The sequence below is a fragment of the Eurytemora carolleeae genome, unplaced genomic scaffold (assembly GCF_000591075.1).
Source record: "Eurytemora carolleeae unplaced genomic scaffold, Eaff_2.0 scaffold53, whole genome shotgun sequence".
In the NCBI taxonomy this organism is placed as follows: Eukaryota; Metazoa; Arthropoda; class Copepoda; order Calanoida; family Temoridae; genus Eurytemora; species Eurytemora carolleeae.
Genome location: NW_019396380.1, coordinates 132,490 through 146,379, shown reverse-complemented (window position 1 = coordinate 146,379; position 13,890 = coordinate 132,490). Strand labels below are relative to the sequence as shown.

The 13,890-nt window shown below is 30.4% G+C and overlaps 2 protein-coding genes across 2 annotated transcripts in view; one reads left to right on the top strand and one right to left on the bottom strand.

Annotated features, from left to right (window-relative positions):
* The window catches only part of LOC111702071 (uncharacterized), a 28,146-nt gene extending 20,914 nt beyond the window's left edge, over positions 1 to 7,232 (top strand). The window contains exons 20-30 of the mRNA XM_023473634.1: positions 152 to 203; positions 506 to 693; positions 1,516 to 1,558; positions 2,136 to 2,173; positions 2,518 to 2,574; positions 3,135 to 3,160; positions 3,843 to 3,904; positions 4,906 to 5,075; positions 5,845 to 5,907; positions 6,431 to 6,515; positions 7,052 to 7,232. Of these exons, the coding sequence (XP_023329402.1) occupies positions 152 to 203; positions 506 to 693; positions 1,516 to 1,558; positions 2,136 to 2,173; positions 2,518 to 2,574; positions 3,135 to 3,160; positions 3,843 to 3,904; positions 4,906 to 5,075; positions 5,845 to 5,907; positions 6,431 to 6,515; positions 7,052 to 7,096 (829 nt within the window). The 3' untranslated portion in view covers positions 7,097 to 7,232. The remainder of the gene's footprint in view (positions 1 to 151; positions 204 to 505; positions 694 to 1,515; positions 1,559 to 2,135; positions 2,174 to 2,517; positions 2,575 to 3,134; positions 3,161 to 3,842; positions 3,905 to 4,905; positions 5,076 to 5,844; positions 5,908 to 6,430; positions 6,516 to 7,051) is intronic.
* A 747-nt stretch (positions 7,233 to 7,979) lies between these two features.
* LOC111702070 (cell wall integrity and stress response component 1-like) lies at positions 7,980 to 13,766 on the bottom strand. Its single transcript, XM_023473632.1, has 8 exons — positions 13,744 to 13,766; positions 12,963 to 13,179; positions 12,125 to 12,161; positions 12,024 to 12,065; positions 10,461 to 10,491; positions 10,015 to 10,085; positions 9,082 to 9,148; positions 7,980 to 8,223 (listed from the first exon to the last, which is right to left on the bottom strand). The coding sequence occupies exons 1-8, from the start codon at positions 13,764 to 13,766 to the stop codon at positions 8,001 to 8,003; spliced, it is 711 nt and encodes a 236-aa protein (XP_023329400.1). The 3' UTR covers positions 7,980 to 8,000.
* Between the last annotated feature and the right edge of the window lie 124 nt (positions 13,767 to 13,890).

The window sequence follows — 13,890 nt, the reverse complement described above, 5'->3', positions numbered from 1 at the left end:
TGACTATAATATTAAATGTTCAGGACAGTAGATGACTATAATGTTAAATGTTCAGGACACTAGATGACTATAATAGTAAATGTTCAGTACACTAGATGACTATGATATTAAATGTTCAGGACACTAGATGACTATAATATTAAATGTTCAGGACACTAGATGACTATAACATGAGTAAATCCCAGGAACCAGAACAAAACAAGGTTAGTGCACAATGAATTCAGGAAGCCTCTCGCGCCCCTTTTTTAGCGTTAATGTTTTGAATTGAAAAATTTAGATTACTGAAGAACTCTCCTTTAAACAAATCCAGTTTAGAGCAAGGTTATAAATTTCGGTCGACCCCTATTTCATTGAATAAAGGGTTGTCTGCTAATAATAATAATAATCCATGTTTCTGTTTTCAATCTATTCAATTTGTCAAAATTTTTCAGTTTTTTTAAGCTTAAAACTTAGAATGTTACGTTTGTTTGGAAGTAAATTCTAATTTTTCTATTATTTTTTGCAGGCTATGGCTGATACTTATATGATGAAAGTAAGAGATCAAAATACTAGTTTTGCTGCTATTTCTGGCGGTGGTGCTATTTCTAGTAGTGCAGCAGTTGCCTGTGGTGGACCTTGTGGTGCATCTATTCCTGCTAGCAATACAAATGCTGCTTCTGTTGAGCCAAGCCTAAAGGAGCTTGAAATGTATAGGTAAAGCTCTAAGCTCAAAAATACTTCCAAAAATGTGTTTGCATTCTTGCAAAAAAAATATAATTCCCAGCCTCTTGTAAAAAACTATTGTTACCAGTGTGTGCTCAATAGCTCGGAATAAGGATAGTTTCATTGATGTAACCAAATCAGTTCTCATAAGAACCTGGAGCTAAACTCAGATTGGATAATTCCATTTATGTAACCCCTTCAGTCCTCATACGGACCCGGAGCTAAACTCAGATTGGATAGTTCCATTGATGTAACCCCTTCAGTCCTCATATAGACCCGGAGCTTAGCTTGGATTGCAAGTAGTCTGGCCTATAAACAGGACAACGTATTATCCCTTTGGTATATAGCTATAGGTCAGACAGAAAGTGGGGAAAATGATTAGTTGCCTCGTGTATAGTGTATTTAGATTCTGTCTGTTGAAAAATGCCATCCAGAAATTATGCTTTCAACGCGCTGAGAATTTCAGCAGCCATTAAACTCTCTATTTAAAACGCAGGCCAATTCAGACCACAAGGCTTTGATAGGAGGGAGCGGAAAATAAGGTTTGCGAGGCTAAAACCGAAATACTCGTCGTATGAGACGAATGAAAGACGGAGAGTCTGCCAAAGAGCTTCGGCTTTCTTCGATTCATTAGTTTCAACCATTATTTGTTCTTTTTTATATTGTTAATAGATTTTTTCCTCTACTCTGTAGATTCATTCACGTCAGTTGTAGGCTTTATATTTTCCTTAATTTCGATCAATTTTAAATGGTACTATTCCACTATCTCCTATAAAGAATTTTCACAGAAATTAATGGTTTAATTTTGATCAGGAGCTGGGTGAAATGGTATACAGGAAAAACAAGCTTAGAGCAGGTATAGAGAAAGAGAGAGAGTCATATATTAAACTCGTCTTTAATTTGAGTAGCACTCATAAGTAGTCCTATTGAATAAAAATCCCATCCTGTCCTGAGACTAATGATGTAATTTTAAGTAGACCCAATTCATTTAAATATTGACTATATGTCAATGGGGTATCCAATTTAAAGATTGACTATATGTCAATGGGGTATCCAATTTTTTATCTTTATTAGAAATCCACCTAGCTCTATAGTCAAGGACTTGGGAATTAGTGCCTTAACTCATTCTACGCAGTCCTTTTTTTCAAAATATATTTTTTCCAAAACTCGTTGATCCATTTTTTAAAAATCGTCTTTAAATCGTTTGTTATTTTCAAGCATGAAACCATCACTGTAAAAAATTAATTTATTGTTTCTGAGATAAAGTTTGAATTGTTAGCCTTGTAAATCTAATCTGATATTAATGAGGAAATTAGATTTTTTTTACAAAATTGTATTTCATCATTTAAAGACAAAAATTGTGCAATGTGGATTCCTAGATTAAAAACTTTAAAAAACCAAATAATCTCAAAGTCTCATGAATACATTTTCAGCAGCGACAAGAAGCAGAAGTGTCAAGCCAAACAACCAGGTAATATTCATGGTTTAATAAAATATAGCTTGCAACTCTATACTTGATGCATATTTTTAGACCAAGAAAAAACCCAGTTTTCTTAATGTTTATATTTAGAGCATATACTTACAGAAAATTTGAAAGGAAGGAGAAATCCAAAATGCATAACATTAAGGCTGTAAAGCAAAATAAAGTAATTACAGGTTAGTCAAATAAAAAATTAAAATAAAATTCCCAATATCTTTCACATTTCATATCAGATTAAAGTTTCAAGGATGCCTTGGTAAATCGGGCAATGCCATCTTTGTATGGGGAGTCACTGAAAACTCACTTACATTCCCTTTAAGCTTTATCTATTCTAGGATTAAGTCCCCTTCAATCCATGCTTCAGTTATACCAACAGCTCCAATATATTCAAGGTAAACCAGTTTATTTTATTAAAGGGACTGTCCACGTACTTTCGATTGAACCTCTAATTTAATAATTAAATTGAAGATGCACAGGTACCTCTTTAACCGCTAAATAAATAACATTTAAGAAGATGTCGCACACTGTGATCTTGCCAGGCTACATTTGCTGCATAAAACGTGCTGGGTCGACTTTACACTGGGTAGTCCAGACTGGACAGTACGACTGAATCCATGTTGTACCGGCTTGGATCATGCAACTTTTGGAGCGAGGTGGTCTGGGTTTTATAGCTTGAAGAAGGATAGATTGTGTAAACCTTCTTCCTTGTCTTAGTTACTTCAATCAAAAAGTCAATTTTAAAGAGAACCCAAAATTAAAATTGTCTAATTTTATATGGTAAAAAATGATTTCTCAATCATATTTACTCAGAATATGGTTTAATGGTTCAGTTAGAGATCAGGAGTGTAATCCTTCCAATAAAAGAAACTTGAAACTATGTTGACAATCTCTTAAAGTTTTATTTTTATCATAAAAATTTCCGATTGTAAAATAAAATATTTTTAAATTTCAGATTACAGCAAAAAGAAACTGCAAAAGGTAATATTGATCAATCGATGTTCAATCTTTGACTTATACAGTCAAACCCTTAATAACGAATACATCGAAAGAATTTATCAAATGTCGTATTCTTCACTTTCTGATAATGGAATGTTGCAGATATTTAATTTTTTAATTAAATGATTATATGGAACTCTTTAAAACTGTTCCCGCATATTCATGGCTATTTATTTATTTTCACAAATACTGAAATTTACGTAAAACTCATTGAAAAATAGTCAAGACGACATTTGATAAATTCTTCCCATGTATTCGTTATTAATGGTTTCACTGTATCGTATTATGCAACTGGCTCAAGTTATCATGCGGGACAATATATGTTTTTTGGCTGGGATTTTTACTTTCTTACTTTGTTTAAGGTTAAAATTCAAGACAAAGAAAAAAGGTAAAAATCATATCACACACATAATTTCCCAAATGATGACACAAGACAGTTGGATATATATATATATATATTTATTCAATTCAAGTTTTATAAAAATGTCCGATTTTTTTAAGACTGGCAAAATAAAAAGGGAAACCTACTTTGGCGGTATAAAATGTTATTTATTTTCCTCGGTACAAATGAAAAACATTTTATACCCAAGATAACGAAATTTTGAGTAAAAATGCGGGTTAAAAATTCTCTTAAAGTTGAATAAAAAAATTATTTATATTTTAGGTATTTCAGCGGGTTGTGAAAAAGGGATTATTAATACTGCTCCCTTCTCTAACCAGAGACCGGTGAGTTTAAAATTTAGAAAAAAAAACAATTCAGAGTTTAAAAAATATGAAATAATTTACAGAAATTTTCTAAAATTTTGATAGACAAACTGAAGTTCCAGGCGTTGCCTGTAGAATTTTAAAAACACTAGAATGCAAAAATTTTGAATTTTGAAAAAAATTCAATTTTGAAGAAAGAAAGAAATTTCGAAAAAAAATCAAATTTATTTAGCATATGTTACCCTCGGGATTCCCATAGGTTTCCTAAAAAAATGTCAGCTGTATAGCCAGCTTTAACCTAAAATATATTATAACTATGTATATTTATAATGATATATATACTATATGTATAACTATATATATTTATATGCAAAGAGCTTTATTTAATTGACAGACATTTTCTCTATTTATGAGAGCTAAATGTTCAGAAATTTTAAATAAAATCTCTGTACTATCGTCGTATTCCTTTTTTTCGAATTTTTTTCGAAAATGGTTATTTCATGATAAAAACTTCGTGTTTTTGAAACATATTGCGGCATTCCGAGTAATACAAATATACTCAAGGTTTAACAAAGATCTTCACAAAGATCAAAGATAATGTTTCCGTAACAATGATCCTTATAGCTTGTTGGATCAAAAAATTAAGCTAATCCTTAGCAAACAAGGATCTCAATGATCTTTACTTAACAAAGTTTAAAGATTATCTTTAGCTTATAAGAATCAAGTATTATCTTTAGCTACCAAAGATCAAAGATAATCTAACAAATATGACCTTTGATCTTCAGCTTACACAGATCAAAGATCGAAGATATATTCAACAATAATCTTTAGCTAACTAAGATCAATGACGATCATTAGCTAACAAAGATCAAAACCAATCAACAAAAATCTTGAGCTAACTAAGATCAATGACGATCTTTAGCTAACTAAGATCAATGACGATCATTAGCTAACTAAGATCATTGACGATCATTAGCTAACAAAAAGATCAAAACCAATCTTTATTATCAGTATTTGTTTAGCTTGTGTCTGCTGGGTTGAGTCATCAGCAGAAACAGCATCAGGTTATACTACAGCAGCAGCAGATAATGCTTCAGCAGAACCGTCTTCTGCAGATTCAGCATCAGCAGTTCATACAGAGACAGAGACAAGAGGAAGAGGAGAAAAGATTAAATTTTCTACCAACTCAAAGGTTAAGACATTCATTATGATTTAACGGTTGAAGGCTCTCAACCAAAAATCGATCAGAATTTTGCCAATTATTTCTTTAAACTCAAAGCAAACAGCAAGCGCTTTACAGCACTAAAATGTACATGTAAAAGACTAAAGAAAAGCAGAAAAGTGCTTTAGAGCGGTAAAATCAAAGTTGACCCTGTATAAAAATGTATAAGCAGGCTGAATCTATTTGAAGGTGATTAATCTTGGCCAGATGCATTTGATTTCTTCTATTTGAATTTAATCACGTGATGGTCTTAAATTCAACAATCTTTAAATTTAAGAAGTTATCGTTTTCTATGTTTTTCCTTTAAAACGTAAATGCCAACAAAAAAGTAAGAAAAGAAAAAGTGAACAAATTATGTTTAATAGGTTCAATTGTGATCGAAAGTTGCATTTCTCTAGGATAATGACCGAACCGTCAAATTCGAATTTTAATCGCCCCTCTACTCTAGGGATATGATTGCCGACTATAGCTGATTCACAACATGAAATGAGTTTAATATTTCGAACTAGCAATTTTGTTAGATCAATATTAAATGTTTGAAATATGAAGGTTTATTTCCACCAGGTTGCAAAGATATAGAGATTAGAAAACTTTAAAGATTACACAGAATTGATAGATTTATTTTATTTCTGTCCAATGTTTTGAACCCTTTACTTGGAGATCCCAATAGTTTCACGAATTTTAATTTGACAGATTAAGGAAGATGTTTTTTTGAAGTTTAGTTAACTTTTTTTTGCAGGGAGCTGTCTCTTAGTCCGAGGTCTACTGAAAAAGTAGAAAAGAAGAATACAGTTTTAGAGAGGTATTCAATTAAATTAAAACTTGCCAGTTTAGATAATCACTTTTTTAGAAAACATCCTCAAATAGCAGTGGAGAGGTTTTGTGAATATACAAAATCCTTCTTGCTTTACAAGAATATATCCCCAGAAGAGGGTAAACATTGCATGTTTTAAATCCCTGGCAATAGCTCTAATTCAACGGAACTTGTCACTGTCAATTATTATAAAAAAAATGGGAAAAATTTATTATAAATGGCTTTCAGTCGTCTTCCTATTGCTTTCTCATCCTCATCTCAAAAATATGAGAACAGGAAAAGAAAGAATTTTAAATATGGTCTCCAAGATTAAAAAAAAATAAAAAAAAACCCAAGAGAATGAAGCTATACCTCCAGACACCCCTAAATTACCGGACTTCTAAAATTCTTGCCTTCTCTCTCTCTCTTTTCTCTCTTTTTTTCTTATACATTTCTGAAAATACACGAAATACCCAAATGATTTCAACTTACCGCCTAAAAATGTTCAAAATAATATCTAAAAAATATATAGGGTTCGATGTGAAGTGTGCGGTAAGGATGCAGTGTTCATGTGTTCAGCTTGTAAACTATCCAATTACTGTTCAGTTCCTTGTCAAGTAATATTTAGTTCAATATTTATAACATCAAACTATTAAACTGTTCAGTTCCTAGTCAAGTAATATTTAGTTCAATATTTCTAACATTAAACTATCCAACTACTGATGTTCAGTTCCTTGTCGAGTAATATTTAGTTCAATATTTCTAACATTAAACTTTTAGATCCTTGTCATGTAATATGTAGTTCATTTTTATCAATCTATCATATTTACAATATTTGATATGATCTTTTTTTCTTTATGAAAGGGCCGGGTTTGATTGCTACTAAAAAACTAATCATTCAAATTTTACAAGATATAAATGTAGAATCAAATTCGGATCATTCGTATGTAGTTCATATCATAATCTTTTTCTTTTTATTAAGATGTACTTTAGATGACAGTTATTTGGCCGCTAGATGTCTCTAGCTCTATATATATCAGGGAGTCACATGGTCCGAACTATATCGTCGTCCGAACTATATTTGACATTTATCTCTGTGATGTGCAGTGACAACTCATTTATTTATTCATTTTTAAAACATTTTTAATTTTAGGAAAAAGACTGGTCTATACATAGTGTTGAGTGCATCAAGTATTAGGGAGAAAGAAATCAAAAAAAGTTTTTCTTTTGATTTTTCCAATTTGTGATATATTATTATAATATTTGTAAAATTAACCTCCGTGATAATTTTATACATTTTTCCTCTAAATAGATTAAGCGTTCCTTGTGTTTTTTACCAAAGCAATTAACTTAAATGGTTGATCTCAATATTCAATGGAGGCACTTTTGAGAATATTTCCTCAATTCAAATTATAACCCCCGCGATATATCGAAAAGGAATTAAATTTATCCGTAGGTCTGCACAAGATGGAGACCAGAGTTTTAATTATATATTCTCTCCTGTTCGAAATATTACAATGCATTAAACTTTTAAATGTGACAAAAGTTTTAAAGCAATTCATCTGTTTTTGATGTCGTTTTAATTTACATAGTTTAACTTTATTAAGTAAATATTTTTTCTACTGCCCAGTGGGACAATTTTTGTGTTCACTGGATTATCTTCAATCATTCAGCATCCACTCCTGTATGCCGAGTCAATTAGCGCCTGATCCAATAAGGGTTCAGTCATGTGTTTGTTGTCTATTCTGAACCAATAGAATAGTATGGCGTAAAAACTATCTTTCTATCTATCTCATTATCCAATTAGAGATATAAATCCTTCAATCGGCGCTATCAGTAAACGGAAATATTTACTTCTACTGAAACTATAGTGTGCATGAGAACCAGAAAACTGTGGAACATGAAAACGACATTAAAACAATATTTAGCTGGTTTAATTTGATGTTGTTAGAAATTCAAATTGTTTTACTAGTAGCAAAGCACTTTACAAGTTAAATTTTGAACATGTTATCTTTGTGTACATTGCAAAACAAAAAATTTCGCGGAATATATTATAAAAAAAATTTCGCTGATTTTCAAAATTTTAACTTTTAATCTATATTCTACAAATAATTAAGGTCTAATTCGTACATCTGTATAAGTCTCATAATGTTGGCGGTTTCAGCGGCTATTTTCTCATCCATCTCAGCGGCGGCTGCCAAGCGTTTATTCAAGCTATTTGCCGCCGCCGTGTCAGCGGCGGCTTCTAGTCGTTTATCCGAGGTGGTTGCCGCTGCAGGGGATTGGTTGATTACTGAAGGAGTAAATGTATCCTGCTCCTCAGAACTAAAATTAAAAATTTCAATATTTAAAATATAGACCCAGGAACTTTTGAATTGACGAACTGAGTTTAAGCTATTCTCTCTCTTCGCGAAATTGAAAAAATTAAACCGAATTTAGTCCATTTAAAAGTTTCCACATTAGAATCTATGGTAATTGCGTTTTTAATTTTAAGCAAGTTAAATACAGGGTGTCCGAAAAAACATGGGAATTCAGTGACGAATTGGATATCGTCATTGTTATGAATTAGAATTGTAATACCTAATTTCAAAAGCCTTAATATCATTATGTCTGCTAGAGTTTATTTAATGAAAACGGTAAATGGCTGTAAAGTTGTGTCTTTAATGTCTCGGCAAGATGAACAGTGAAGACAGACAAGTTTACTCTGTTTGTATACTGTAATTTTCTTGTTTTACTAAATACAACCGTAAACAGTCTAAACATAAACAAACAAAATGTGAACATTATAGCAGACGAAACTCTTACAGATTAGAGCTTTCTCAGTAGGTATCACTATACTAAATCAAAGAATTATTTAAAAAGACGATATCGAATTCGTCACTGAATTCCCATGTTTAATGGGACACCCTTTTACTTTAGAAAAAAACACGAGCTAGTTTTAGCAGACTTTTTAAAATGCAATGCAGGGTTACCCAAAAAAATGAGATTTCAATGACGACCTGAAAATAATGATAAAATATGTGTTTTTTTATTTTAAAACACCCGTATTGTATGAATCAGAATCGGGCCAATCCTATTTTCTGCATTTTCAATAAGAATTTCTGTATTTACTGAAAAAATTTAAATTTGCCAAAGGCTCATTTTTGGAGGTAACCCTGCATTGTATTTTCAATTAAAAAAAACCTGAAAGATTGAATAACAGCTGTGGAGAACCCCTGCAGAACTGTAATCACCAGTATAGGAATCCAAACTTAAAATATAACAAAAATGAGCTTGTTCGGAAAAAATTTGAAAAAACGCAACTACAACTTTAATTGTAGGGACGTAAAACTTCGTTTTTTTTTATAACAATTTGGTGGTCATAATTCAAACAATTAAAATAGATTTACAGGATTTTTTTTGATAAGATGTGTAAAATAAGTAATTTTAGTAAATAAGTAATAAAGCCAAATCATATCTAGATCAAATGCTAAAATAGCATTAGTTGTTGACACGCAGAAAATACCCCTTTCGTACATGGATAAAGTGAAAATGCCGAATATCGCTGTATTGTTTTATTATATTTTAAAATAAATCTGTTTTATCAAATCTAATTTACATTTATTCAAATCTGTTTTTCATTTATAAAATATGTTTTACATTTTTAAAAATCTGTTTTACATTTTAAAAATCGTCTTTACATTTAAAAAATCTTTTTTACATTTACACACATCTGTTTTACATTTAGAAAAATATGTTTGACATTAAACAATGTTTTGCCTTTAAAATGAATCTGTTTGACTTTTAAAAAAAATAGTTTCACATTTTAAAAATCTGTTTTACAATTACACAAATCTGTTTTACATTTACACAAATCTGTTTTACATTTAAAAAATTCTTTTTTACATTTAAAAAATTCTTTTTTACATTAAAAAAATTCTGTTTTACATTTAAACTATTCTGTTTTACATTTAAAAAAGAATGTTTTACATTTAAAAAATTCTGTTTTACATTTAAAAAATTCTGTTTTACATTTAAAAATAATTCTGTTTTACATTTAAAAAATTCTGTTTTACATTTAAAAAAGTATGTTTTACATTTAAAAAAGTATTTTTTACATTTAAAAAATGTTATTACCTACTGTAAGAGCAACAGCTCCTGGGTTCTGAAGTGCTGGACAGGCCAGTGCACTTTTTATATCTCCAGAACTTTTTACAGAGCAAATTATTTAATGAAAAAATTTTGCGATTTCTTAGTAGATATGATGCTGTGCCCCCTCCTGACTCTTCTTCTTAATCCAGCCTAATCTGAAATCAATATTTTAAATTTAATAATGAATTCTTTGATAACTATCTATCTTAATCCAGCCTAATCTGAAGGTCCTTTTTATGAAATCAATATTTTAAATTTTAACTCTTTTCCTTTTTATGAAATCAATATTTTAAATTTCATAATTAATGAATTTAACTCTTTTCCTTTTTATGAAATCAATATTTTAAATTTGATAATTAATGAATTTAACTCTTTTCCTTTTTATGAAATCAATATTTTAAATTTGATAATTAATGAATTTAACTCTTTTCCTTAAGTTGGAAGAACAGTTTCGCTCAGTCGCTGAAATACAAATTTATTAAGTTGTAATTTTTTATCGTAATTTAAAATGACCCTTTGCTAAAGCATGTACGATTCACACTTTAAACCTTTGACTGATCAAGGTTGTCGGATTTTATTCATATTAATCTAATCTAAAAATATATTAATAATCACTTTCTAGACGTGATAGTAAATATTTGTTTTCAAGGAACACAATTCTAACAAATCAGTTGTGTTGTTGGAAAAATTAATTTTAATTGCCTTTTCTCTTCAAAAGTGACTTGCGCATTTCTACTGCAGAAAAAATAAAGAAATTATCAGAGATAAATACTTAGAAAACTAGAAAACGACAATTGCTTCCACATTATTGATTCGATTACAATTTCAGGGGTAATGTTGTGATCTAGGCATTATCATATTTGCATGGAGGATCACTTGAAATTACACGTATAGTCCCTTTGATAACAAATATTTAAAGAAATACGTGAGAGTTTAAATACTGATTACAATTGTTTTAATTATTGCCTGACACATTGACCTTGCTGCGTCATATTTTAGACAATTCATAGAGTACGCTACTTTACAAACAAATTTTTTACCACCGTACGCTACTTTACCACCCTTGATTTAGTATTGATGTAACGTTTATAGATGTAACCAAATGTGAATGATAAGGGACTGTAAGCGTAATTTCAAACGACCTTCTATTCAAAGATGGCAATGCCCGATTTACAATGAAACCTTTAAATGCTTTTTCTGATCAAGTATTAATTAGATATCCATGTTTTTATTTCTTGAAACTGTTTATTTTCATTTGCGAAAGTGAATTGCGCATTTCTTGTTTGTAAGAAGCAATAATTACACTCACAACAATAAACGGTTTTCGAAAGAGGGCACTAAAATCCTCCGTCTGATCAAAAAAAAATTAATCTGAAAAAAATGGTTTTCAATTGTGTTTTATATGTAAGAGAGATTTGAGAATTTATGCAGCAAGGCTAAAAATAAAATTTAAAGAAATAAACACGTTTAATAAAAATGTTGCTATGAAAAAGATTTTAAAAAGTTGATAGTGTGAATCGAACATGCCACGGTATCAATGGAGGATAGCTTAAAATGATGTTTATAGTTCCTTAAATTAACTGTAAATTTATTTAGAAATATTTTTTGTTGCAAAATGATCAAAAAAATGCACAATAATAATATTCAATATAAAAACATTTTACCTACATTTACACATCTATATATAAATTTAGCTTGTCTGTCTGTTTGTTTGTATCCAAATCCAATAAAAGTCAAAGCGGCTGAACCGATTGGGCCCAAATTTTGTGTGGGACCTCACGTAACCCCAGGGAAGGTTTATGAATGATCAAAATTTAAAAAATTTGTGTATATAAGTTTTTTATTTTTGTAAAATTTTAAAAATCCGCAAACTTTTTTTGTTTTATACTGTAGAAAGATAAGATGCTCACAGATAAAGCCACAATTAAAATTTAAAATAGAAGATAAGCGCGAAGCGCCCTAAAAGCCTAGTAATTTGAAATGTAAAAAAATACCTAGATTAGGAAAATGAAGAAGAAGAACTGAATAAAGGATGCCTTAAAATATATTTTTTATAATTAAAATCATATTTTAAATTTAAATTATTGAAAAATACCTGTAAAAAGAACTCCTATAAATAATGCAGAAAATAACTTAAATAGATAATCATTAGTTATTATTATTATAAAATCCGATTACAATGTAATTTCAAAGCAAACGTAAGTATGTGCTACCCCTGCTAAAAGAGTTACATGCCAAATTCACAACGGTACCATTTTAAACTTAATCTGAGTAAAAAAGAAGATAATATTGTCGATTATCTGTTGAACAGATAATTCCGTCAATTTCTTTCCTTGGCTCTGTTGCATCAATTATCAAAGGGAGTGTTCGCTAAGCATGAAAATCCCGAATTGAATTCGGTTTTGAGTTCTACAAATTTTACGCAACAGATAGAGGTAAATTTTTGTGCGAACATTTCCTTTTAGTCACGTCATTAAAACCCACAAATTTAAACTTCATAATTTTTTCCCACACAAAGGTTTTAATCAAAGAATTCCCTTTAAATTAGTCGTTCAACCCAATAAAGTAAGCGAAATTTTAAATGGCCATCCATTCAAAAATAGAAATGCCTGATTTACAACGGTACCCTTGAAACCTTAATCTGACCAACTAATATTCCGTAGTTTTCTTCAATCAAAAAGTGTTTATTTATGTGAATTTCTTCATTGTTTTATTAAGCAAGAAAGGCGTAAGTCACTTACGTAGAAAACCACTAACAAATAAAAACAGTTTAATAAAGAAAAACATAGATATCTAATTCATACTTGATCAGACAAAGCAGGGTACTGATGTAAATCGGGCATGAAGAGTCACTTTAAATTCGCATACAGTCCCTTTATATGAATGTTTGATTAAAATTTCGTGGAAATTCCCCTTTAAGTTTTTCAGCACACCTGTTTATCCGTTTTTTCTAAAAGGAAAGCCAGTTCTTCGTCTTCTTTAACAGTTGGAAATGTTGAGGATAAAGAAGATGGAGAAGGTGATGAAGAAGAGGAAGAAGAAGAAGAAGAAGAAGAAGAAGAAGAAGAAGAAGAAGAAGAAGAAGAAGAAGAAGAAGGAGGTGATGAATTTGATGAAGAAAAAGACCCACTGTTTAATCCAGACAAAAAACTGGAAATTCAAGAAAAATATTTTTGTTAAAAAAAATATAACCTTTTTTTTAGTTGGATTTCAATGGTACAATTTAAGAAATTTGATGAAACACTGGGTGGAGGTAAAAGATAATATCTTCACAAAAAAATAATGATAATGGAAGGAATTGAATCTTTTCTACAAACTCTGATTTTATAATTCCGTTATCTTTGCAACCCGATGTCAAAGGCCTGAGATATTTCAAACTATGAATTCTGTTAGATCAAATAATTTAAGTTTGAAAAATCAAAGGTATACACCATGAGGTTGAAAAGTTATAGGGAATATAATATTGGAGTTTGAGGGAAAAACTCAATTCCTTTGCATAGCGTTGTTTATTGAGGTTTTTTAAATCATTAACATCAATAAAATCAGTTACAAATATACCAAACCAAGCGCGGATACAAGGGGGGGAGGCGGGAGTACCTTCGCCCCCCCTGATGGAGACAGGTGTGAGCGTTGCCCCCCCCCCCACCTGAATTTTCCAAAGGAATTGAGTTTTTGCCAAAAACTCTGTCTTTCTAACCCCTATATCTTTGTGACCCGATGTAGTAGATCTTAGACATTTCAAACTATGAATTCTGTTTGATCAAATAGTTGTAGTTTGAAATATCACAGGTTTACACCATCGGGTTGCAAAGATATAGGAGTTAGAACATTTGAATTTGTTGCTAAAACTCAATTCCTTTG

Coding starts and splice junctions, on each gene's coding strand:
- LOC111702070 (XM_023473632.1), bottom strand. CDS start 13,766: ATGTCTAAGATCTACTACATCGG. Junction 13,180..13,743: donor TCTAAGATCTACTACATCGG/GTCACAAAGATA, acceptor TTGAATTTCCAG/TTTTTTGTCTGGATTAAACA. Junction 10,086..10,460: donor AACTGTTCTTCCAACTTAAG/GAAAAGAGTTAA, acceptor CTCTGTAAAAAG/TTCTGGAGATATAAAAAGTG.